The following is a 27,689-nucleotide window of genomic DNA, read 5'->3' on the forward strand; positions in this document are numbered from 1 at the left end:
CCTTCTCAACAGTGGGATGTCTGATCATCTAGTACCTCTAAGCATGTCTGCAGAACCCACTGAAGAAAATAAGATCTTCTGTTTCAACCTAAACTATACTTCAAATGAGCCCGTGGCTCAGCTACAAGCAGACTAGAGCTTTGGATGATCCTAACTAAAAAAGCATGTAAAGTCCTCATTGTTGTGAAAAGCTGGTCCAGAATAGAGGTCGACCAATATATTGGGCTGATATCTGTCCTTTTTTAAAATGTCATTAACTGGCTTTTTTATTTTTTTTTAAACTGTTCTCTGAGATCAACTAATGACATTTGAGTAGTTTTTAGATTAAAAAAAGCATCATAACTAATAACTAATAGGCTATTTTCTACACTGGTTTTGAGGCTCTCTCCTGAACGCTGGGTTTTGATGGTGTCACACTGGAGAAGTAAACGCCCACGGCTAGGATTTGATACGATTTGCATATTTAATGAGCTTCAGCTTCCCTGTCAGTTCAGTTCACATGAGTGAGGGGTTGTCTTGAAAGCGGCAACCGGAATGATTCTTTCGATCACAGGGCTCGTAAACGCTAATGTAAGATGGGCTTTGTAACGACATCTTTAGTGCCTATTTTGGGTCTTGAGAGAGGAAATGACATTGGTGTCAATAAAGGTGTCAATTCTGAGCCATCGGATTTCAACAAAAATATCTTCATTTGTGTTCCGAAGATGAAAAGCTACAGGAAACATTTGATTTCTGTAATTGCAAACAAAGGCTACTGTACCAAATATTAACATTGATTTTCTCAGGTGTTTAAATACTAATTTGCAGCTGTATCATACAAATACATAGTTAAAAAAATTGTTAAAATACATTGTGATTTCTGGATTTATTTTTTTATTGATTATGTCTCTCACAGTGGACATTCACCTACGATGACAATTTCAGACCTCTCACTGATTTCCAAGTGGGAGAATTTGCAGGGTGTTTAAATACTTATTTTCCTCACTGTATTAACATCAAAATCAATAGATTGCTGGAGTGATGATGTATTTTTTTGTAGGCCAGTAAGCATCTTCCTGTTTCCCTCCACAAAAAGCCAATAGGATTTTCCCATTGCCTTTTGGATTATTGCAGGAAATGTATGCATTTTGAAACCTAAATACAATCAGCAGAAGTAAAAAAAGACTAAATGCAAGCTATAAACAAACTACACTACAGTCACATGATTTAACCAATCACCATCACAGACTCTTTTACTCTTTATTTAAAACAAAAGTTTGAGCAGTAATAGTTCTCAACCTCTGTAGTCCCAACTTTTTTCTGGGTTTTGGGCCTACAAACATGTTGTCATCCCTGCACTCTTTTAGAATAATTTATGAGTTATACATGTAAAGCATTTAAAACCAGTCATCTCATCCTATATAGTGATTAGACAGCTGCCTTGCATCCATGTTGGTGTTTAAAAATAACCTGGGAAGCCTGTACAATTCTGCTTGTTATGAAAACGAGACATCCCTGGAAACCAGCACAGGTGCCAGTGCAAACTTACATCACTCAGTTATGTAACTTTAGTTATAATGTCTTGTACAAAATGGCTGTTTCCTCTTTTTCTGCCAGACTAACACTAAAGCAAAAAGGAGAAGTCTCATGGAGAGAAATGACAGCCCATTATTGACTATTTCCTGTGTATATATAGAAAGCAGATATGTAAATCTTGTGAGGTCAGAAATCCTGACATCCTTAAAAGGACATGAGATTTAAAACACTCTGCACTTTCAAAGAAAACAAATCAGTCATTCTTTTGGTGTGAGAGAACCTGCAGTCTGCAAACACACTCACAGACATACTGAACAGAGGAGACACGCCTTTGGATGGCTTTCAGTGTATTACATAATGCGGACATAATAACCTTCTAACACTGCTTCTCCTTTTCTGTGAGTCACATCTGGCCTGTGTAAAGCGCTGCCTCACCTACGACTGGGGTGGGAGGCACACGGTTTACACGCACAAACACAAAGCATAAGTATATAATCGTCTTTCAAAACAAGTCAAAATCACAATATCGCATTTGCAAGGTTGGGCAAGTATTTTGTGAGGAACTAAAGCTAATTCCGATTTACACAAATCCCACTGATCTACAACACAATTGCCCCCCCAAAAGCCACATTAGTAAGTGTGGTGCACTAATCAGAAAATATGGGGCTGATAACTGATATTTTAACACTGTTATAGGTTGAAACTGATCCAATCATTAATATTTTTCTGCAAAACCCTTTTATCATCCTTTTACAAAGCACAATTTGTGAAATGTCAACATTTATGGAAATATTCTGCAATCACTCATAAATCTTTGTAATATTGTAACATTGGCAAAGAATACCAAACACACACACACACACCAAATAAATCTAAGCATCTGCTATTTGTTTATACCCTTTAGGGTTTGGTTTAAGTTATGTAACACAAACCACTATTAATGAAGCCTTTACAATACATCTCAGTGATATTACTCCAGGATAAACTTAATGCATGAAGGGTTCATCAATCATTAATCATTAAAGGGTTAGTTCACTCAAAAATGAAAATTCTGTCATTAATTAATTCGTTCCGATACCCGTCAGACCTCCGTTCATCTTCGGAACACAAATGAAGATATTAGTGTTGAAATCCGATGGCTCAGAAAGGCCTTCATTGACACCAATGTCATTTCCTCTCTCAAGACCCATAAAAGCACTAAAGACGTCGTTACAAAGCCCATCTCACTACATTGGATCAAAATTTTATGAAGCGGCAAGAATAGTTTTTGTGCGCAAAAAAACTAAATAACGACTTGTATAGTGATGGGCCGATTTCAAAACAAAGTTGTGTATCAGCGTATCAATTCATGATTCGGATTGCGTGTCAAACTGCCAAACGGCCGAAATCACCTGATATTGGCGATCCGAAACATGAATCAATACACTGATTCATAACGGTTCAAAGCTTTTTTAGAAACCGGCCGATCACTGCGTTTTTTGTGCGCATAAAAACTATTCTTGTCATTTCATAAAATGATTTTAGAGCCACTGTAGTGAGATGGGCTTTGTAACGACGTCTTTAGTGCCTTTATGGGTCTTGAGGGAGGAAATGACATCGGTGTCAATGAAGGCCTTTCTGAGCCATCGGATTTCAACAAAAATATCTTCATTTGTGTTCCAAAGATGAACAAAGGTCGAACGGGTGTCGAACGACATTAGGGTAAGTAATTAATGACAGAATTTTCCTTTTTGGGTGAACTAACCCTTTAACTTTTCAGGACTTTTGAATGAATAACAGATTTTCTTTTTTTACAATAATTTGTTCCTTTATGAATAGAAATGCAACACTAATTTCAATGATAGCATCGTCAACCCAGCTGCAAGAAAGTTCACCTGGTCATTAATGGAGCTGTAGTCATTGGTGTTGGAGATGTCGTCGTCGTCCTCAATGTCAAAGAATTCCTCCTGGTTCTCCAGCAGTTCTGCCAGAATACGGCTGACCGACTCCTGCTCTTTCAGATCCTCCACATCTGTGTCTAAGCTGCAGAACGTAGAGGGCAGGAAACATTATAAAGGTGAAGTTTGTAGACTGACTCTGTGGTGCTATCAAAACACTGCTGCGTTTGTTTGAGCATCCAACCAGCCTGAATCTAAAACACTGGCTTAACCGTTGGTGTGAGTTTGGGGCCGATGGCAAACAGAAGGGGATAGTTCAAAAAGTCGATTCAATCAATATTTTCATTGATATTCAGTTTGGTGACACTAGAAATTACACATTTAGTTATTTTTCCATGGATCTCTGCAGAATTTATCAGACAGTCAACCTCTATAAACAATCTACTCTACCATTTAAATTTGTCTTAGCTGTTTATCATTTCACCAAGATTATCCCACACGATCGAAACTGAAAATAAAAGAAAAAAGATTCCGCGTGGGCAAAATGTGTTATACTGGAAAAAGTACAAAACTTCATTTTGCTTCTCTAAAATGACTCTCTCTTGTGCAGCGTCTTTATAAACTGGAGCAAGATGGCTAACATTGATTGTCAGGAAGTGCAAAAGCATCTTACTGGAAAACGTCTGGCCCGAAGACGGCGGCGAGAGCTCCTATGCTCCAGCTCTCCTCCTGAAGAGACGCCACACCGGACAGAAATCGGCACAAGAAGCGGAGCAAGCTGTAATTGAGCTGTGGCAGCTGTTGAAGGAAGTACTTCATGTTTCTGCCCAGTTCTTCCTCACTGCTGTAGTCTAAAGAAGAGCAAACAATCGGCGGTCATAATGAGGAGAAAGTTCAGAGGGAAAGGAAGTTATTACAATGATGTGAAGGTAGGAGGATAGCGATCTGGCTGATGTAAAGTTGTGAAACAACGGCCGTGCTTTGATGATGCAATTGTATTACAAGTTTGTATATAAAGGTTTAGTTCACCCAAAAATGAAAATTCTGTTATCATTTACTCACCCTCAAGTTGTTCCAACATTGTATGACTGTCTTTCTTCTGCTGAACACAACAGAAGACATTTTGAAGAATGTGGGGAACTAAACAGTTGATGGACCCATAGTAGGGAACAAAAACCATGAAAGTCAAGGGGGTCCATCAACTATTGGATTAAGAGAGATTCTTCAAAACATCATCTTTTGTGCTCAGCAGAACAAAGACAATTTTACAGGTTTTGGGTGAAGTACTCCTTTAATTCAGAGAGATTCAACTTAAGCTTTGGGCAGCTGGTAGTATAACACAGAGCAGCAGAAGTGGGCAGTGTGAGAGCTTCACCCACCCTGATAGAGCTGCATGATTTGCCCCTGTAAGCCTGCAGGGATGACGGGCTCGGGGAGCTCCTGCAGGAAGAGGCGTAGCAGGCTGACGGCTGATGCCAGGTCGGCTTCTTTCTCCAGATTTACTTCAACGCCGCTGTCGTAGCGTTGCCTGAGCCATTCCACGCGTTCTGCGTTCCCGTTCACTAGAAACAGACTCAGGTGCAGTCCTCCTACGAAACACAAACAGACACCTCAACGTATCAGAAGAGACTCTAAACACTGAATCAATGCACAGAGCAGTTGACTAAATGGAGCAGGTTAGTTGCAGGTTAAACTACTAATCCCTTTATAGTCGGATCTGTTAGCATTATAACATCAGCTACGTCTGAGATTTTTATAAACAACCCTTGCATAAATGAACTAGTTTACATTCTTCAGCCCAAATGTTTTGAATAAAACAAATAATAGATTTTTTTTTACGGCTGACTTCTTGACTGAAGCACTTTTAAAACAAACTGCTGATTTTTGCTAGATAAGATCAGAAGCTTCCTAAAAGCTTCACTCTGCAAATAAGCATTAGCTGGTCTGTTTCAGTTCCCATCCCTGGTGTTCTGTGTGTGTATATAAGAGTCTGCACCGCATAAGGGGAAGCCACCGCGTCGCTTGCTGTTATGTCTAAATTAGCCTCAGAATAAAAACATCCTTCCAAATGAAACAGTGGAGGAGAAATGCCAGTATGCTGAACTCACAGAGGAAGAGCTGATGTTTGGAAACAACAGCGGCAGCTAAACCCCTTTCAAGGACTTAACAACCCTGCCAAAATATTTTCAACATCCTGCCTGTGCTAGAGTCTAAACATTTTGCTGCCATCATCAATCTCTTTAAAAAGGAATATATTTAAAACATATTCAGTTTGCATGATGTGTGAGCAAATACCAGTAGTTGAAAAAGAGTAAAATGTGAAGGACTGGTCATTTATGCATCTACATGTAGATGTTAATTAGTTGGCAAAATACTGTAAAGATATAGCGTCATTATAAAAGCCCCGGGCTAAATAATGTTTCTCTTTTTGCGTTTGACAATATTGCAAAATAAAGGAAGTCCATCTTTTATCAGGGAGTTCAGAGGCCACTCCTATCGTACAGACCAAACAACATTTTTGGCTTTATCAGATGAAATCATCACGCTCGGCAAGCCCAGCTATTTTGAGAAATATAAAATGGAGTAGTTATAACATTTATGTAGAAGCTATCCAGATAGGCTAACTATTTTTCAATTTAATCTTAAAATTATTTTTTGATCCTATATACTCGCTTGTTACACAACCTTGTTGCAGGTTTATGCCTACTTTAAAGGGATAGTTCACCCATAATATTATATATATATATATATATATATATATATATATATATATATATATATATATATATATATATATATATATATATATATATATATATATATACTGATGACAAGTAACATAAGAAAGAAGGTCCCCCCTCACTCACCGTGCTCTTCAATGTACTCTACGAGGCTCCTGACCAGTAGGGGGACCTCTTGTCCTGGCTGCCCGCTGTGCTGCACCTCCTCCAAGGGGATCCCAAAAACTCTGGCCGTGCCAAGGGAGTCGCTGAGGGAAGTAGAGAGGCTCTTCCTCATCGCCTCCACAGCCTGGCTGCTTCAGTCCGTCTGCACACAGAGAAGGCAAGAAAAAGGTCATGTCTCGTCGCCTCCCTGTACAAACGCGCTATCATGGGTGGGGTGCGGACTCAAACAACAAACTCCGGACAACAAGAACAAAACAATCTGAAAATTGGAGCAGGACCTCTCCCATCGCGGAAGCGACGGTTCTTATCATGTGTGAGCATAGAGATGAGGAGAGCATACGCAAGTAGAGCGACTGTCATGTGCAAAGACTGTACTGCCATCAGATGCGGCATGCCGATTCTGATGATGGTAGCAGGTGGCTGCCATCTCGTGCAACATGCACATGCCATCACAAACCATACTGCCACAGTGCACAAGCTGTTAATGTTGTGAAGGGGAAAAACTCTGCAACTGGATCTGATTAGCATTCAGTATGTTTAGAAATGCACACAATCTAAACGTGATATGTCAAGAAAGCTGATGTCTTTATGACAACAGCAGCTGGTCTCACGTATTATAGCAGGATTTTCCTGCTTTGAATTTTTTTTTGCCGACCGCAAAAACACATTTTTGTCCCGCCAAAGTCTTATTTGATAAGTTATTGTGATTTATGAGTGATTTAGTTGACTGCTGTGCTTGTGACAGAGCGCATGTTTAAGGAACTGTATGTAAAAAATGTATTTCAATTAATCATAAAATGGCCCTGATATGTCACTAGACATTAAGAAATCATGGTCATTTCAAATACTTATATCAACGGTAGTCCGGCCAGGATATTGTCATGTAAAAGTTGTTGTTGCAGCCCTCAACTGATGTTGATGTTGACATGTGTTTTGTCCTGAAGCTCCGCCCTCCACCCATCTACTAATTACGAAGTCAGTAGTGTTTCTGCATCCGGGTTGCCAGATCTGCTCTAGTTACCACAGCTGCAGATCTACAAATGTTCCTGCAGCCAATCTGGCAACCTCGAGTCAGGGGGAGGGGGAGAGGGGATACACCGCTCTACAGCCATTTGAATGTGATTGCAGTACCAGTTTTGGCCACAATCTTACGTACACTTCCTTTAACTGAGTGCCAGAGAGAATGAGCAGAGCTCCTCCCCTGCATGCACACTCTATCTGTCTTCAAAATAAGCAGTCTTAGCTCTCTCTCATATTTCATATAAAAACTCTTCTGTGATCAGCTGACATAAATCATAATTTCAAAAAACGGGGGAAAAAACTATCCAGTTATGAGGTGTTTTCTGTGTTGACAAATCTTCCACAGTGTTCTAACAGACGGGAGTCGAACACAACTCATCTGCTAATGTCCGATTCTCGACCTAGGGACTCATTTAAGCCAAATCATTTTAACTGTCCAACACTGAACTCACGAATCAGTTTAATCATATAATCAGAACATCTCTGAAATGAGAGCACAAGTGTGCTTACCCAATTTAGCAAGAGTGGTAAGCAAGAATTAATCTTACTTATCCACAGTATTTTCAGGTTATTTATAATGACAATGTGTAGTAAGATATATTATAATTTAGTTTAGACTGGAGTGAGGTGAGAAAGTTGTAAGCTAGCTAATAATTTTATAGAATTGTGTATAATATTATACTTTTTAATATTGATATGGTTATATATCAAAACATTTCAGTAAATAGTGTAAAATGTAAAATAAGGAACAAAAGAAACAAACATCAAGGTAAAAGATCATACATAATGTGAGATCTCGAAATAAAATAAGCTGTTAATTATAAGCTCTAAATTATAAACTGTTTCTTAGCATTTATTTTACATTTATTGTCAGTCCTGCACTCGCAGATCCTGTGGGGTACTATGTGTCTGGATGACCAATGACCATGTCTATCAGCCACCACCGAAGACTATTTTTGACCCAGGAAAAACCCTGTATAGTTTCAATTACAACAACATAAAGAAGAATTCACAAGACTTTTTTTCGTCACAGCAGGCTCACCTTGTTGTACAAACACCCAGAAGTTCACTTTATCTCCTGCTCCACTCACTAGTAGTAAAGGAAATATTCATCTATGGCTGCTTCAGGTTATGGCAGAAGATGAGCCTGTAGTTCCTCATTGACAGACCGCAAATCCTGTTCAGGACGTTAGTGGTTAAGCTGGAGGAAATAAAAGACAAGAAAACAGCAGCATCAGCAAATGCATTAAAACGGATTCTGATTAATATTATCTAGGGCAAATTCACAAACTACTTATTCAGTTATTGGACATCTGCGGTCTGAAAAAACATATCTGGTGGAGTTAAAATCTTAATTAGGAAGAAAAACAGCGAGCAATCTGCTCACTCTGCTGCATATGGCATCACATGAACAGCATTTAATACTAAATGGAATTTTAATCCAAACAAGGTTTCTAATAATGCTACTGAGAGCCTTGATGCTTCACTTTCATTTTTCTTGGAAAAGGGAATGTTAACGAACGTTCCAAGCACTTCCGAGGGGGTAACGCATTGCACCTTTTTGAACAAGTTTTTAAAAAGGCTGAATTTATTTGATCAAAAATAGAGTAAAACTGTAATAAAGTGAAATATAACCATTTTAATATATTTTAATGTCATTTACTCCTGTGATGCATCATTACTCCAGTTTTCAGTGTCACATGCTCCTTTAGAATTCAGAAACATGTCTTATTATCAATGTTGAAAACCAGAAGAAACTTCAGAAGAACAGCATTTGAAATAGAAATATTGCAATTATAAATGTTTTTACAAACCCTTTTTCTGAATAAAAGTATTACCTTCTTTAATAATAACAACAACTCAACAAATCTTACTGATCCCAACATTTTTGATAGCAGTGTACCTCAACCCCCTTAATGTCTTCCAGAATGAACATTTTCTCTGAAATGCATACACAGTACTACAGTTCATTAGATCTACTCCATTACCTGTACTATCACTTACTCGAATGACTTTTTGAGATGTTTAGAGCATTTCCGCTGTGCCAAATTACAGACCACTTTAGCCACGACTAGCTGCCCGACACCAGGCATGTGGAACAGGAACAAAATGTCCCGAAAACTAACTGGGATGCTGAGTGAACTGAGCTCTAACAGCAGATGTCTTAGTTTGCAGACAATTGAGAGTAGATGTGCTTCTAATCCCACATATGACACATAATGACCTATTGCTCACAATGTTGCCATTGTTGGAGAAGCTAAACGCGGCTCGACTCTGTTAGCAGAGAGCACAGTATGACCTTGGCTCATTCCTCGGAGCTCTGGAGAACACATAAAGGGACGATGCAGGAATTTTCTGCAGGCAAATCTCTCAGCATCTCCTTGGTGACATGATGTTTGCAAAGCTTAGTTGTGTCTCACTATGGTTACTGATTACTTGGTGTCACAGGGAGAGTTTGTCGATCCTGTCAGTGAAAAGCATGCCATAGGTACACAAAGAGCAGCTTCAAACATTCCAGAACATTTCCTGAACAACAGCGTCCTGAAGATGACCTAACAAGGAGATTATCGGCCCACTTACAGCACAAAGGCCAAATCTTAAATGCCAATGATTAATGGATAACAGTGGATAATATATTTTGGGAAGTCTTTAAAACGATATGAAATTAGAAGGATCTCAAGAATAAAAACAGCTCTACACATTCTCCCTGTAATTGTGGCAAAGCACTTTATTGTAGGCAGCACCTGGCAATCAGGTAACCGGCAGTAACCGGTAATCAGTGCTATGGGCTGAATGCAATAATTCAAATTCTGAACACTTTATGGCACTAGTACTAAAAACCCTTGATAATTAATTTTACAGTTTTGCAAGGGAGCGCTGCATTTTTATTCTTCTCCTCCATAATAGGATGCAATTCAACCTCAAACTACATAAAACTCCATTTGGTTTTGAACCAGCTATGAATAATCTATTGAAATATTTGCATATTGAATTGCAAATGAATACTGAAGGATTTAGCCATCTATAGACCCCTTTAGACCGCAAAGACGGTGTTGGATTATGTATTGATTCCAGACAGAAAATGCGTAAGTGTCATGACAACGGCCTCTTATGCAGCATTTCATTTATGCAGATTCAGAACCAAAAACATAAAATCACTTAAAAATGTAACACTGCTCTACTGCTGTCTTCACAAAAACAATATGGTGATGAACGGATTTCAGTGGCATGGAAGATCAAGATTAGTTTGCCAGACTGTGTCTTGTGTAATTATCAAAATCAGATTTGAAATGCGTCATGCAGGAGAAAGTAATAATAAGCATAACAGGACAAACGCACCAATGAAAAACCCTGAGGCGACGTGTCACAAAGTGCATATCACGGATTGCATATAAGAAAAAGAAAGTTTCCCACCTTGTGCAGAAGTTGGATGGAGAGTCGTCATGTGACTTCAAAAACGCCATGTCGTTTTCAAGAATAAATCCTATCAAGCCTGACCATCACAGATAAGATCTGATCCACAAATAAATAAATAAAGCAGGACAAGTATAAATTATTCAGAAATAACCAGCTGGCCACACAACTGATGAGTTGTGACACTTAAAAGAACAACATGAGCTTGTCTTTGACATTGACATTATTGATTAAGAGTCATAGCTATGCAGGGAATGGAAATTTCCAGAAGGTCACACTAAACCACAGGATGTTCAAGCGAAGTAAAATGGCAGTCTAGCAGTGTGGTGGTCCCTGGCAACACTGAACGCAGCCCTAATCATTTGGATGGAAACCAGAGAATCTGCAAACTTGGCTGATCAGCTGACAATGTTCTGAAGGACCCAGAGTAAGGACAGAGCGCAGATTAACGGCCTAAAACAACAACAACATTAATCCTACATCTGTCTTTGCTTGTGACCTATAAGACAGCGACATAGAGATGCACAATAAATTCAGCAGTATTTACTGTAAAATTGTTGGATTGACTTAAGTGTTAAATACACCTTGACTGCTGTTCACACAATCAATGGTTTACCAGTGGCTTTCCAAAATGCTGGTCAACTCTGTGATGTCAGGAATCTTTAAAAGTCACCCACATTTCTTGACATCCGAGTGACAGGCATAACGGGGTTGTTCACAGAGAATGCACTGATATAAAACTTCTCGTCTCAGAAAATTGATTTACCGGTGTTTCTAAAAAGGTTACATTCACACATGATCTCTAAACAAAGGGGCGAATTTAAATCGGAGGTTAGCAGCCCTATGACCCATTCACTCAGAAGGGCAGATCCCTCGACATGGGGACTTGGGAGCAAGCGGGGTGCCATAATGTAGCCGTTTGGAACACACTTGATGAAGATAAAAATGATATTACCATGGCATGCACCCTTCACTAACGAACTTGTGGAAGGGCCCTTTGTCAAGGTATTCAGTTGTTCACTTTTATTTGGAACAACCCATAATAGGGAAGCCACAAGTACCGGTACTTCGGTACTAAAATTGAAAAAATGTGACGATACTAGAATTTCTGTAGTACTGACTCCCGAGTATATCCGGTACCCCAGCTGCATTCAGCCACTTCCGTGTTAATCTAAGCACAGGGCTCTAGACTGTAGCCGAATATATACTAGTGTCTGTGAATATTAAACTGCAAAATACAGTTTCAATATTACTCCTGCATGCTGTTCTGCGTGAATGATGAGTGCCAATGTGTGGGCACGCACTCACACACACACACACCACACAGACACACACACGACACTCGCTCGCTGCCTTTGTAGTCTCTGCCAACTGCCTTTTTGTCAGTATATGAGGACACGAACGCATGAACCCTCCCTCACTTCATGAGACTTAATTTACCGTTCGAAAATGGTATTGAATATCAATATTTTTCAAGGTATCGTACTGAACTTGGAAATTCTAGTATCGTGACAACATACTGGCTATTCAAGTAAGTAAGAGTCCATCTCGAAATCATAATATTCTGATCTCTAGATATGACTCAATAAATGTTTCATGAACATAGGCTGACTAACACACAAGAAAGGGTTTGTGTAGATTTGTTTAACGCAAATGGTTGTCTCTGGGATTTCCATTAGAAAAAAAACTTTCGGTTCTCTAAATTTGCAAGTAACATTGACAAGGAAGACAAATGAGGTGGACACATCACTGCTTCATAATGTACCACAGTCACAATGACCCGATGATTATGTAACTAGAACTAGCTCCATTTGACAAAAATAGGACACGAGTATCAGGTTAATTTTCACAATGCAAATACTTCCGGACAACTAACAAATGATGTCATTTTGTTGTTTCTGCGGAACTGACAGCATTGCATTGAGATGAAACTGAGCTATGTCTGTTTTCAGTGGCGAAGCTCTTCAGCTATGATTCCCACAAGAAATAAACCATATCCTTAAAGGGATAGTACACCCAAAAATCATCTCATAATTTACTCACCCTCGAGCCATCATAGGTGTACATGACATTCTTCTTTCAAACAAATGTTTTACAATGGCAGTCCAAAATTTGAAGCACAAAAAAGTTCATCCATCCATTATAAAAGTACTCCAAACTGCTCAGAGGGGGTTAACAAGGGCCTTCTGAAGGCAATCTCTTTGTGTAAGAAAAATATCCATATTTAACACGTTATAAAGTAAAATATATAGCTTCCGCCAGACCGCCTTCTGTATTCAACTTACGAAAGGTGAGTAAATGATGGGATAATTTTAATTTTTGAGTGAACTATCCCTTCAACAACACCAACAGGAAGCAAACTTTCACTTTTGCTATCTTAAAAAAATATTCAAAGCAGCTCATCATATGACTGTGCTCACCATAGCAATAATCACGTAGTAGTACAATGTTCAAGATCTGATGTCAAGAATGATATTTCTGTTATTCTGTACAATAAACGTATTGCAGCACATTTATAACAAAAGAGAACGAATGCACGGCATTACAAATGAAAGCAGTTAACCGAAATCTAGCTCACAACCCATATGGTGCTCCAACTGTTTTCATGACAGGCAGTTGGGTGAATCATTCTAAAGAGAGTCTGTCACTTCGAGATGAGCCAAGCAGCAGCAGCGCTGAAATCTCCTTAAGGACAGCTGGGTTTAGCTGTAATCTGAACAAGACACGTTCAGCAGGTTTTGAAGGCCAGGTCACTTATCGCCATATCCACTATGGCTACAGCGGACTAAAAATCCAATGATTGCCAGTGGCTAAGAGTTATCCTAGTACCCACTTTACTGTTTTTGGAAGCCATAAGCAGCCTGGTTTCATGCTGGCGTGAACGCAAGGGTTTGTCTAGTCTTTCAGACATCCTGTCCATGTATTGAGAGCTGATGTGTTTGGTTTTGTTTGGCCCTGATGCACTACAAAACAAGTGGATATAACAACAATCTACATCAACAGGAGGGAAAAGGTTTGCTCTGTATCACTCTCATATGCATGCCTGGAAAATGTATTTGACTTACAAGGTCACGATCTAACATTGTCTTCAAGCACAGGATAACGTTAGCTTGAATTTCTATCCAATTTCCATTAAATTCTTATGCCTTTTCCAGTTTCCATTCTCATGCATTTTTGTAGCTAACTAAATATGTAGAATATACACACACAAAAAAGCTATTACATCCTTTCTAAACTCGAAATAAAACCCAAATGCCACATTTTAGCATAAAAAAAACACTTGCTTCCACAATTCTAATACAACCACGCCAACAAATCATTTAAATAATTAATCTATTATTAAACAGCACAATCCCCCTCAGCTGTTGTTCCAGAAACAGCTCTATACAGGATTCAAGTTTCACATCCCAATTAAACGAAACCGAAGCTATTTTAGGACGTCGACGACCAAGAGCACTCTCCGTGTTTAACATGATATGTATTTTACAGACAGAACGTGATTCTGACTTTTAACGTCACAGGGTGAACCGTCCAGCTGTCAACAATCTCACCCAATCTTTCGCAGCATCTTCTAGCAAAAAAAAAGAAAAAAAAAAAAAAAAAAGAGTGAGAGCGCGAGAGAGAAAAAAATGTAAAATAACAATGGCAAAAGAAGGAAATCCACTAAAACCCGGTACACCGTAATTTGAGCTCAATGGCTTAAAGTACACCAAACTCTAAAGAATAAACAGCATTTGTAATTCTTATTTAAAAGAAATAAACGTCTTTCTACGCTATCGTGCTAGCCTCGTAGCTTAGCACTGTCAACATCATTCCTGCAGCCGCGCATATCAGTCAAAGCACAAACAGCTTTAAATTCACTATACGGGCATTTTATGCACATGAAATTGAGGCAGAAATTAATTAAATATGTACGGTATGAAATACAAACATCATACGACAACAAAATAGAGAGAAAATCAATAACTTGATACAAATATAGGATGAGGCGATCCCTGAACTGGCTAACGCGACAGCTAGCATCCGCTAAAGTCACTCCATCGAAACCATCCGCACTTACCAGGTCAAACCAGACGATAAACGACACCAAACTGATTAATTTCACTAGTCCCTTGTCCAAAGGAGGCGAAATGAGTGGTGATAAAGACTAGCTACAGCGTTCGGCTGGCATGGCCAGTTTTAATGTGAATAGTTGGATCAGTGGAACGGAGACAGTGTTAGTTACACACCCACAGTGATGCCAAAAACACACTGACCCCGCCTCTCTCTCTCTCTCTCTCTCTCTCTCTCTCTCTCTCTCTCTCTCTCTCTCTCTCTCTCTCTCTCTCTCTCTCTCTCTCTCTCTCTCTCTCTCTCTCAGCATCTCCTCAGCATTCTTAACACCCTGTTTTCTAGAATATTCCATTGAATTACTTGATAGGCAGCGTATTATATAACCTGTGTCGCTTTTATTTTAGGTGTTAGACTGAGCATAGATAGTTGTGGTTCATCATTAGCCTACTTTAAAAAGTCGCACAATTCAAACAAGTGTCTCAAACACGAATAAAATATGACCAGCTTCGAGTACATTACTACAATCGTTTTTACAACGCAAAAAAATATTCGTTTTAATATTATTATCATTTCAATGTTTCTTCATTTGACTGGAAGCTAATATTTTAATAGGTATAGCCTACATTAAATTAAAAATCGAACGCACAAATTATATTAGGCTACAAATCGTTTGTTTTAAACGGGAAAAAAATCAACTTTTAAAATGTTATTCAAAACAGCCTAAAGCTGCAGCAGTCGTAACAGAATAGCATTTTATATTGAACTGCAGCGCCACCCAGTGTTTGATGATTCCATACATGCAATAAAACTCAAGCAATCTCAATGCTAAAGTCATTTTTCGAAAGAAAAAAAAAATGGGTTTATCAGGGACCCCCTTCCAAAATTCCATCTGTATATTTTTATGTATGAAAAACCATTTAAACTGTTAGACAAATATAGATGAACATAAATACATGCTAAGTGTGACATTATAAAAACAACATTCCAAACTCAAATTCTATACTTCTTGTTGGATGTATAAACCTGAACATTTTCAAATAAAAGCTATTTGTAAAAGCAACTTTCAAAATAAATGTAAGCAGCTGTAACGCACGGCATTAATAAAACTGCCTTTACAACCCCAGTGAGCAAGATAAAGGGGACTGTGAAAAACTAAAGCAAACATATTACATTTTGGAAAGTATGGCAAGAAAGGAGAGAAACGTTTAGAAATTAAGCAGATAGAATATTATGTAGACTTTATCCTTTTTTGCTTTTTCTTTGTATTCTCTGAAATGTTCTGTGGACCCCTTAGAGCCTTCCGGGTGGGGATCCCCGGACCCCAGTTTGAAAACCCCTGCTCTGAGACCAGCCCCTGGTTAAGAATCACTGATGTAGAGGGGGAATGAAAACTATGTTAACATATGGGGATGGCTACCTGTTGTCACAGTTCTGTTGTGTTTTTGAATTTTATTTTTTCATTTATCATTTTAATGTTTTGTTTGTTTTAGTTTCCTTCATGAGTGTGTCTCTATGGTTATAGGCTAATGTGTGTCTTTAAGTACCTTGTTTGCATTAGTACTTAAGTTCTTTGTTTTCAGTGTTCATTTGGCCAGTGTTGTCATGCTTCATCGTCGTCTGCTTCACACACTGTGACATCTGTATTGATTTAATATTCATTAGGTCATCAAAGAGTGTTTTCTGTTTTGTTTTTGTTTTTTACAGTGAATGACCTGGAGATATGCAATAAAAGTAGTTACTATTAAAAGTTACTATTAAAAGTAATGTGTTACAATGTTGCATTACTCCCTAAAATGTATGGAAAGGGATGCAATGAGGTCCAGGCAGGCAAGCAATGATAAGATCAAATATCAAATTTGAAATTAGTTTGTTAAGTAAAAATGTAAACCTACAGACAAATGAATCACATAAACAATAGCTTATAATACAATAAAACATATCTAACAAATGAAGATTGTGAAGATCAGAGTAAAGAGAAAGAAGGACAAAAGAAGTATTTTTTTTCACAATTTTTGCATGAAAGGAGAGGTAGAAGAGACAACGCAGAAGTGAAGGGCAAAATTAGAGCAATGAATACATAGGCATCAAACTGACATCCTCTTATACTTCTGTTTGATCTAATAAGACCAGTCTTCTCCATTATGGCATAGTCAGTGTAAAGGCTGGGTGCATGACTGGTAAAATGTCAAAGATAGATGAGGCATTGTTTTAACACCTTTAAGAGCTTTAGGAGGCTTTGTAATATCACCAATCGTGCATTATTCCATGTCTGCAGCGATGGAAACATTTTTTTATATATAAATATATGAAGGTACACCACATAATCAATTCTAATGGAAAATATGTCCACTCAATCTTACAGAAGAGACACCAAAGATCTTACGTTTGGATATATTCAAACATATCAGAGGATATAGTAAGATATATATATAAATGACTAAAGAAATCAATAACATGTAAAAGAATATTAATGTATGAAGAATCATTGATAAAATAAATAATGAATAAAGACATTATTATAAACTTTGACAGTTTTGGATACACCAGAAAGTAATGTGATGTTTATTTTGGGTTACTTTTTGGGCTTGTTGCTTTAATAACAAAAATTGTATTAATGTTTTGTTGGCAAATGTAAAGGCCCTTTCACACCAAAAAATGAAACAAATAAGGCTCAGGCTGAAGGAAATGCAAATTCACTCCTGTACAGTAGAGGGTGCAACAAACCTTTCCACTGTGCTGCCATTCTGGATTGCAGAATAATGGCAGGCAGGAGAAGAAACTTCAGCAGTAATAATAAACAAAGACAAAATGGGTGTCAGGATTATGTTTTCTTCAGTGTGTTTGTTCCTCTCATTCTAAGCTGACCTAGTTCCCAAGGATGTCATTCTCATTCAGTTCACCTGTTGTTGATTAACTCATTATTTCCTTTATTTAAACTGGTATACTGTTTACTTCCTGTTCTTTTCAGTACTTCGTCCTGTCTTGTAATTGTTAAGTAGTTGTGTTTGCCATATTCTCGTGTGGATTTAATAAAGACAGTTTCTCTTTAGATATTCTCCTTCATTATGCGTTTGTACTCAGCCATAGCATATGTGATAGAAGACAGGACCAATAACAGAAACCTTATTTTTGTCAATCCCCCCGTTTCCCCCTTCCTCGTCCACAACCCCGCCACTGTGAGTTTTGTCTGGCATCTGGAGATTTAATGGATGAATGAGAAGAGGTAATACCTTTGAATCAGTCATTACTGCAGGTCCTGGCCAGTTTTCATCTTCCTATGCTTCCTGAGTGCCCACCCAGGCTCCTTCTGTTCATCAGTTCTGTTCTGTTATTCAGAATACAACATAGATGACATATCAAATGTTTAAACTGAGAAAATTGATCATTTTAAGGGAAAGTCACATCTCAAAAATGTTGGGACAAGGCCATGTTACCATCGTGTGGCATCCTCTCTTCTTTTTATAACAGTCTGCAAACGTCTGGGGACTGAGGAGACAAGTTGCTCAAGTTTAGGAATAGGAATGTTGTCCCATTCTTGTCTAATACAGGCTTCTAGTTGCTCAGCTGTCTTAGGTCTTCTTTGTCGCATCTTCCTCTTTATGATGCGTCAAATGTTTTCTACGGGTGAAAGATGGACTAAATGGACTGCATTTATATAGCGCTTTTACCCAAAGCGCTTTACATTTTGTATGTATGTATGGCGCCATGTAAGGCGCCATCCAGCTCGTCGGGAGCAGCTGGGGTTAGGTGTCTTGCTCATGGACACTTCGACACTTGGTCAGGTGGAACCGGGGATTGAACGACCAATCTTCTGGTTTGTAGACAACCTACATGAACCACTGAGCCACTGGACTGCAGGCTGGCCATTTCAGTGCCCGGATCCTTCTTCTACACAGCCATGATGTTATAATTGATGCAGTATGTGGTCTGGCACTGTCATGTTGGAAAATGCAAGGTCTTCCCTGAAAGAGAGGATGTCTAGATGGGAGCATATGTTGTTCTAGAACTTTCCACATTGATGGTGCCTTTCCAGATGTGTAAGCTGGCCATGCCACACACACTCATGCAACCCCATACCATCAGAGATGCAGGCTTCTGAACTGAGCGCTGATAACAACTTGGGTTGTCCTTGTCCTCTTTAGTCCGGATGACATGGCGTCCCAGTTTTCCAAAAATAACTTTATATTTTGATTAATCTGCCGACAGAACAGTTTTCCACTTTGCCACAGTCCATTTTAAATAAGCCATGGCCCTGAGAAAACGCCTGCTCTTCTGGATCATGTTTAGATATGGCTTCTTTTTTGACCTATAGAGCCATGTTTGATTTTATAAATTAAACTAATATTGTTGAATTTAATGAGATTATCCCAGGTAAGTATCTGATATTTACTTAAAATACTACAGTGGTGATAGCGGTATGGTTTTTATCCAGTATTTTTAATGCCAGTTTATATAAAGTTTCTATTGGTTTTATCGTTGTAGGATGTGTATTAGATTAGGTTATTAAACAATATGTAATGTGGGATAAAATCATGAAAAAAAATAAAATAATTTAGCAGCTTCTGTTGAGAGGGAGTCTCTAATGAATCTAAAGTTTACTAAGTTTAATCCTATTACTTAATTTTGTAATGTGAGTTTTGAAATTGAGGTTTGAATCTATATATAATCCTAAATATTTGAAATCTGTAACTTCTTGATTTCTGAGAGACACTGCCACTCTGAGAGGCTCTTTTTATACCAAATCATGTTGCCAATTGACCTAATAAGTACCAAATTGGTCCTCAAGCTGTTCCTTATATGTACATTTTCCAGCCTCTTATTGTAACCTGTTCCAACTTTTTTGAAATGTGTAATTCTCATGAAATCCAAAATGAGCCAATATTTGGCATGACATTTCAAAATGTCTACTTTCAACATTTGATGTGATCTATATTCTATTGTGAATAAAATAGTAATAAAGTTTTTTAATTAATGCATTCCTTTTTTATTCACAATTTTTATAGTGTCCCAACTTATATAAAAAAATCTAGGGTGTGACATCAGCTTCTCTTAGCAAAGTAGCCACTGAGGCACCAAAGGACTGTTTTCGAAAGGAAATCGTAACTTTAATTTCCATAATTGTTTATTTCACATCACATAATGAGTTGTTCTGCAGTAATCTGTATTAACCATTTTGCGGGAGTGTGGGCAGGACCTTGATATCGGGCTCCACTTCACGCTTACTACTGTGCAGACTCGTGCTCTTAAGTTCACCACTGCGGAGATATCTGATGGCTCGGGACACTGATATAGGTATTTCATTGTAAATCTAAAAGTAATGCATTACTTTACGTTACTTTTAAAGTAATCTGATTACATAACTTATTTATTTAATAACATTTATTTGAATGTGTTACCTCCAACACTGACTTTTATATGAAGTGTTGCAGGGAGCAAAATTATTGGATGTTGTGCATAACCAACATCCTTGAACCAGTGAAGAAAAACACACCCTGTGAATTGTTTAAATGTTTATTGCTGTGCTTGAAGATTACACTCCTTGGACTTAAGTTGTGCTTGGTGGGTCAGTCCAAAAACAAAGACTCAAAACATTTATATTATTTATTATTTAAATAGTAAAACAACAATTCTGTGATACAATACATAGGCGTCACTAATAAATTCTGAACCAGCTAGACTATAGGCAAGATGGTCTATACACAATAACCTATTCTGTGTGCTTATACATACAATCTGATGTACAAGAAGAGACGAGAAACATTCCATTTACCAAAAAAACAAAAACAAAAAAACAGTCATACCAAACAATAGCTTACAAATCCTGCACACCTCAAAGAGGAGGCACATATAGTGTGCTGATAGGAGGGCCAATATTAAATAAAAAGCTTAATTTTAAACACATGAGCTAGTGCAGGCCCCAAAGTTCACGTGCTCGCTGTGTGACAGTACACGTCCACAGAGGAATATAGTATATGTGTAAATATAAAGTAAAGATATGATCTGAATTCGTAGCATCGTCTCTTTCACTTCACCATGAAGTACCAAATTCCAAAGTAATAAGTGAATAAGTTACAAAAGAAAGTATCTCCGGCACTTTTGGACAGATCAATGAGAAACCATTTTTGAAAAATTATTGTGAAGAAAAACGCTTTGCCTCTTTTTACCGGTTGAATGTTGGCATAGAACACAGTAAAGTCTTTGAAGATATTATTTACACATCCTCGATAATTCTGTTCTTTTGTACTGTGAGAACTCTAAGATCTACTTTGACACTTGTGGATAGTATATCACAGTAGTTTCAAACCAGACGGTATCCAAATATAGTGTCAGGACCCCTTTATATGCCACAACACAATGAATCAGACCAAGAACTGATGCTTCAGAAAACATTACACATTGCAAAATGTAATGATCACTTCTTACAGATGGCGCTGATTCACAGAAACTTTTCTCTGCCATAACTGCACATTTGGCTCATAATTACATTGTATAAGATTTTTTTTTTTGTACGATTATAAATTATTCCACATTAATATAACTTAATAACTTGAACTGATGTGCTTTATTATAAGCTTGACTGGGTATATGCTTTGTCATGCTTTAAAAAAATTGGTCCTCTGGTCATCCGCAGTTCACTGGTAGTGCTGTGCGTCCCACAATGTGTTCAGCCTCGTGCATAATGTAGAACAATTAGGCCTCGTACACCCTACAAAGGGACAAACAAACATTTGTGAGGGGTTATACTGGCCTTTTTAAAGATGCATAAGTATTTTTTTCAGTCTTTTGTACTGCCCATTATGCCAGTCGTCTCGGGATTACAGTGACACCTACTGATGTGGAGTCTTTAAGTTTATCGCATGTGAGTGGGCATGGTTTTAAAGTAAGCATGAAACTTAAAAATAGTATTTTCTTCCTTATAAGGGTCTTTCACACCAGGTTGTTATAGGAACTATAGGTCCCCCAAGAACAAATGTTCCTCTAGAGCCATTTTCATGGTTGAATTCACACTACCAGAAGGAAATCTGAAGTGACAGTGACGTAATTGTCATGATCGGAGCTGTGTTTTTGTTCTGTGTCGTGGGTTTCGAGATAACAGAGATCTAATGTAGACATATAAGATAGGCGATTGAAAGAGCAAAAAGGAAGGATGATTTCCATGTTCATGGAGTTAGTTTGTGGAGTAATTATATGTAAATTGTGTGTTTCGTATAGCATGCATTCAGTTAATCAGCATACACTTACATCACTGGTAGTTCATATTGTGCTGGGCCCTACTCTGAGGAATGATTTTAATCTTAGGAATGCCATTTTCTGTGGTGCGAATGCAGCAAATATCAAATACTTCTGCCAATAGTTATAGGAACTATGAAAATGTTCCTCTAGTATGAAAGGCCTATTGTGATGTATATACGTCAGTGACAGGCTAAGCAAGGATACGCTCCGTAACACTGGCTAAAATAGCTGATTATCTGGATTTAAACATTGTTGGGAACGTTTGGGATAATACACATGTCAACAAAACATAAAACGAAGACACTGTCCTAGTGAGTGGACAGTACAGAGGTGGACAGTAACTAAGTACATTTACTTGAGTACTGTACTTAAGTACACTTTTTGAGTATCTGTAGTTTACTGGAGTATTATTTTTTCTGGAAACGTATGACTTTTACTTCACTACATTTGAAAGACAAATATCGTACTTTTTACTCCACTACATTTCTATCTAGGTCGAAAGTCGTTTCTGTTGCAGCTCTGAAAGTCGGTGGATGTTTTTTTTTCCTTCTTTAAAAGATTTTTTGTTGTTGTTGTTTCAGACAGTCTGTCAGGAATCACTCTTATAGTCATATACATTTCCCCAACTTTTTTTGAACACTGATCTGTTCATAGCAAAATAGAAGAAGACGGTTCTTAGGCTCAAGTGTGTGCACCCATAGCCAGACTTTGAAAGTATGTTTCAGTTTAAAAAAAAAAACAATCAAGATTAGTTTAGTTGGCATACACTTGGTGCATGTCTTATAAAATATTAAAAATATAAACGTCTGGGAGAAAGAGAATGGTAAAGTTGTGAGAATATCAGATGTGTATCAGTGTATTGGATCCGTGCATTCGGACTTAAAGTGACAGCAGCTTTATAAAGGGCTTTGTAATTTATATACAAGTATTTAAATGAGTTTAAGTTAGTGGTATGGTAGTATGTCTGATGGAGCATCACTGATTAGCTTAAACCATGATGACAGTGTGCATTTATACAACAATAATAAAATAATGCATTGGCATAAAAAAGGAAATTTACTTTTATACTTAAGTACTTTTGAAAACAAATACTTCTGTACAACTTTCACTTGTAACGGAGTAATATTTGACCAGGAGTAATTTTACTTTTACTCAAGCAATAGAGTTGTGTACTTTGTCCACCTCTGGGATATTTTAATCTAAAAATCTTACATATTGTGCCTTTAATCAAACTATAATACCTTCTTCTGAAAGAACTTTCCAAATTGCTCTTACTTTTTCAACCCCTTCCCAACAACCACAATCCATCCTTCTCACTGAATCTGTTAAATATTTAAATTTGGAAATAAGTCAGTTTGTGTAAGTAATTTGGCTTTTAGACTGTTCCATGATTACTTCGCTGTGCTGGCAGTCAGTCGTGTATATCTAGCAATGTAGAAGCGAAGTTTGAAATCGATCAGCAAACACTTTGTGTGACATCATCTTGTTGCCGAACGCTACCTGTGTTTGTCCTTCCAGATTTTGAACCACTTGACAAGGTTCTTAGTGCTCTGGAGTCTGGGGTGCAGGCAATACTCCTGGCCTTTGAAACGGGACACATTCTCCATGGTGACACTAGAAACACATAGGAAAAATTATGGATGAGTGGATGGGAGGAGAAGATGGGTAAACAGGAAGAGACAATGGGAGAACATTAGTTAGTTAACAACACAAGCATGGATTTTTATTGTAGTTTTTAAATGTATGTAAATATAAATGTTATTTTGTTTATAAATTAGAGGTTTTGAGAAAAATCATCACTCAAAAAATTATCAGGTAGAAAATAGACATCCAATCTCAACATTGCTGGACTGTCTTTCTAAGTATTTCTGAGGTGAATCATCATAACCACAGAATGCTCTGTTGAACATGTGACCAGTAAACAAATCCAATTCAATTTTGCCTATTGAGAAGATGTTTACCGCATTGCTAGTCACTGAACTAGACTAACCAAATCTTTTTTTTTCTCAAGTTTCTTTTACTTTATTATTGACCTGTGCAGCCAAAAGAACATGTTTGTTGTCTCTAAACTCGCAGGAGCTCTTGTGAGACTGGAGAAGCTTCCAGAATGTTAAACTCACACTCAGAATCCAGTGCCATTTACTGAATATTCTCAGCACAGTCCACCAGGTTTGTTTTTCTCTGAGGTCAGAGCTCACGAATGCAAATCCACACAAATGAGCTAAATGTCCATGGATTGTTTATCAAAGAAATTTGAGTGAGCCACAATCTAATAAATATAGAGTTGTTTATTTTTTTAAAGGTACAAATATTTTCTACTCTAATTATTAATTATAATTATACACTATAATAACCAAATTAAATACTATTTAGACAGTACATAATCCGCAAATGATCGCAACCGTACAGCACTAGAATCAAGAATGTCTGCGCACTCCAAACACTACTGTAAATTAATCGAGGAATAGACCTTATTCAGAGCAGCGCCGTGACGGGTATGAAAGCGAGGCTGTGAGGGATTGAGTTACTGTGTTTTCAATGGCGTCCGCATAAAACTAAAGCTGCAAAAAACTCCTAGGATTTTTCACAGCTCATATTGTCTGTATTTTCGTCTACTGAAATTTCTCAGAAATATATTTTTGCAGTGTTTCGTCAGCAGAACAATCCAAAAGCGCATTAAACAACAGTGTAACCCAATGATGTCTATCCTTCACAGCCTCGCTTTCATTCTCGTTAAAAATCAAAAATGGCCCTGCTGTTTGTTTGCTATGCTAATTAAATTTTTCTGCTAACTTTAAGGATTTTAAATTCACAGTTTAGAGCAGAACTGCAGACAGTTCTCTCTCTCAATAATATACTGAAATTCAAACAAGGAAATAACGTTATTATTATTATTATTATTATTATTATTAATATTATTCCCACAACCTTACTAGATATCTCCAGCTCTGTAAATGCACTGCACTACCTCATATGACCAGCAGATGGAAGAGTAATGTATAGTAATGTCAACAACCAAAAAGACAAGCTTTTCGCGAACACAAGTTTGCTTTACATCAGAGAAAACAGGTAACACATACACATAACACAACCACGCGGAGCAAATTTGAGTCTATTTTGACTAAGCTCTCTCCTACACAAGTACGCCACTAAATCGTCATACGGATCCTCCTGGAAAATCCATCTAAAGCAGCTTCTGCTGGCAGCTGATTGTGTTGGGTGTATATGGCTGATCTAAGATGGTCATTAGCTAGCCCAAATGGTTGTTGTGGCCGATCAGCTGGATTACCAGAAACTACAGTCTGGTTTGAGCTGGTTGAACTGGTGGGGACTGGATTGAGCTGGATGACCATCCATGACCTTTCTAGCAGGTTCTAGAGCAGATGGCACTTTATTTATGTATTCATTTTTTGCACAGCAATGACAATTGCTTAACATCTACACACATGCTTGAAATATATCTCCTTTACATTTTTAATTTCCAATTTTATTGATAAACTAGTCTATAAAAGCCCATTAGAAACATCACTGTTATTCTTATCTGTTAAAGAACCTATTTCAATTGGAAGTCATAAACATAGTAATAAAGTACACCAAACACATTTTACAGACTCAAACAAGCAAATCAAATAATTTATTCGAAAAGGTTATTTTTTCCTACTCACAATATCATCTTTTCTTGGCAGTACGGATGTTTAGGCTTGATCTCCAGCTTTTGTACATCTTTGTACCGAATCTTCGGGCCTTTTCTTGTGCATCTGCACTTATATGCTAAGAAATGAATAAAAGGCAAGGTTTAGTCTCGGGAATAACCATGCAGTAGATTGGTTAGTCTAAAAAAAAACAACAGCAACTGTTAAGAGATATCGGATTCACCCAAAATGTTAAGAAAGGTATTGATATTTGAAAAGAAAATGAAAAGAATTTACAGTAGAATTGTATAAAAAAATGTGTCCACAGAATTTTTTTTAATAAAAATAATAGCTTAATAGAATTTAAAAGCCAATGTTAATGTCTTTACTGATGTGATAGCGAAGTGATTTATACAGACATGTGTAAAGTACAACTGTAAATATGGATTGCATTTAATATGCAATGACTTTTATTACTTTACTAACGAGAATGTATTTCCTTTTTATGCTTTAAAGTATTGAGAATGTGTGAGGAAAATGCTTAATTCTGAAATTAAGCGTGGTTAAACTGCTTCGTGAGATGCTTTCTTGCAGGTTCCAGCATTTTCTAACTCTTAAACACGTGCAAAACTGAACCGACAAACGAGGCTGTGCAAAATCAACAAACAGCACAGCACTGGTGGTGATTCATTCAAGTGCCATTTGCTATTTTGCTCTCTTTCATAGGCAGGTGAGCTGCTGAAAGACGTGTGACCTACATCTAATCCCTCATCAATCTTCTCTGCTCCATTCAGCATCATCTCTAAACAGCCTCTCAGGACAGAAGCCAGCGAGACTCATCCAGCAACACAAAGAGCCACTATTTACTATCACTGTCCAAGAACTAGACCGTCTCAGAGAAAGAGACATGTTTGACAGTTGCACCAGCATAAGGCGCTGTTTTTCTGCGGGAAAATGTGCAATGTAAACATTTGATAAAACAAAGGAAAGATGTTTGTCAAAGCTGCTAAAACCATGCACTCGTCACTCTGGATAATACAGAAGCTAAAACATTGATTTCTCTAGGCTACTGATAAATACTACAAATCTTCGCAAACTCAATAAACAAACAGAACATTTAAAACACACTCACCCTCTGTATTCAGTGAATAAACGGCGATAACCAGCAAAAGTAAAGCGGCAGTACAGCGATTCATCCCAAATAGTTTGTTGAGAACCTCCAGCAGCCTCCGGTCTGTTTGTCCCACTCAAATGGAATAATCGAGATCCTCAAACTGTGTGAGTTTGCTGATAAACCTGGTTTGTGTGTCTGTGATGTCAGTAGCAGGTTGAAAGTGCTCCGCGAGACGTCAGGCACACCGCGCGCGCGCTCTTCTCAATCTGATGAGACGCTCTCGGGCGCTCTGAGCTTCTATAAACACACGCTCGAGCGCCTCATTGATATGCAGAGCCCGCCGACGAATTAACTGTGGCTCTGTATCCAAACCAATCAGGTTGCCTTCCTAGACAGCATTTTTTTTGCCCGTGTGGACACTGTCGAGGTTCTCTAGGTAGGCAGCTCTCTAGGTTTTAAGACACGGTCAATATCCCAAGTGAAAAAGAGATAAAATTGAGTTATAAAGTGTATTAGTAGTCTGTATGTTGTCAGGGGAGATAATTGCATTGGCTTCATGGCTTTTAAGACTCGCTTAATTTGCTCTCAATGATTCTTGCCCATGAATAAAGGCCCAGTTTAGCACTCTTTCTCTCTGTAACTAAGTAAATCTAGTCTATTCAATCTTAAGAGACATCATAAGAGTCTTCAGTAGAAGAGCTTTGTTTTTATCAACCCAAAACATTCGGCTTTAACTTCTTGGGCACTTTAAAGAATTTAGGCAGTTTAAAGTCTTTCTGAGACCCCAATAGGGAAGAATAATCATTAAATAAACCTTTTTATTTTTATTTTATTATGTGTTTTTTTTAAAGTCTTACAGAATTCATTAAAGGGTTACTTCAGCGATTAGCATATGGCTTTGTATCAGTAGAAACCCTGGAGTATA

At 37.8% G+C, this 27,689-nt stretch overlaps 2 protein-coding genes across 5 annotated transcripts in view; both read right to left on the reverse strand.

The window, feature by feature from the left end:
- fam13b (family with sequence similarity 13 member B) overlaps nt 1-14,986 on the reverse strand; it is a 51,091-nt gene extending 36,105 nt beyond the window's left edge. For 2 of the 4 annotated variants that reach the window (XM_067458015.1, XM_067458016.1), the window contains exons 1-7: nt 14,793-14,985; nt 10,733-10,831; nt 8,361-8,519; nt 6,260-6,440; nt 4,772-4,981; nt 4,066-4,243; nt 3,390-3,537 (exon numbers count right to left, since the gene is read on the reverse strand). In XM_067458015.1, the coding sequence (XP_067314116.1) occupies nt 3,390-3,537; nt 4,066-4,243; nt 4,772-4,981; nt 6,260-6,410 (687 nt within the window). In that variant the 5' untranslated portion in view covers nt 6,411-6,440; nt 8,361-8,519; nt 10,733-10,831; nt 14,793-14,985. Of the gene's footprint in view, nt 1-3,389; nt 3,538-4,065; nt 4,244-4,771; nt 4,982-6,259; nt 6,441-8,360; nt 8,520-10,732; nt 10,832-14,792 lie in introns of all 4 variants that reach the window. The other 2 variants (XM_067458013.1, XM_067458014.1) reach the window with 2 other exon arrangements.
- Nucleotides 14,987-20,280: 5,294 nt separating this feature from the next.
- On the reverse strand, nt 20,281-27,067 carry cxcl14 (chemokine (C-X-C motif) ligand 14). The gene is made up of 4 exons (XM_067458017.1): nt 26,783-27,067; nt 25,684-25,789; nt 23,519-23,632; nt 20,281-21,491 (listed from the first exon to the last, which is right to left on the reverse strand). The coding sequence occupies exons 1-4, from the start codon at nt 26,844-26,846 to the stop codon at nt 21,476-21,478; spliced, it is 300 nt and encodes a 99-aa protein (XP_067314118.1). The 5' UTR covers nt 26,847-27,067; the 3' UTR covers nt 20,281-21,475.
- Nucleotides 27,068-27,689: the final 622 nt, after the last annotated feature.

This window comes from Pseudorasbora parva, chromosome 11 (assembly GCF_024679245.1).
Source record: "Pseudorasbora parva isolate DD20220531a chromosome 11, ASM2467924v1, whole genome shotgun sequence".
NCBI classification, from domain to species: domain Eukaryota; kingdom Metazoa; phylum Chordata; class Actinopteri; order Cypriniformes; family Gobionidae; genus Pseudorasbora; species Pseudorasbora parva.

What these genes read in the sequence shown, in the direction of transcription:
- cxcl14 (XM_067458017.1), bottom strand. Translation starts at nt 26,846, where the DNA reads ATGAATCGCTGTACTGCCGCTTTACTTTTGCTGGTTATCGCCGTTTAT. An exon ending in TTATTCACTGAATACAGAGG is followed by an intron (nt 25,790 to 26,782) that starts GTGAGTGTGTTT and finishes TTCATTTCTTAG; the next exon opens with CATATAAGTGCAGATGCACA. An exon ending in TGCCAAGAAAAGATGATATT is followed by an intron (nt 23,633 to 25,683) that starts GTGAGTAGGAAA and finishes ATGTGTTTCTAG; the next exon opens with TGTCACCATGGAGAATGTGT.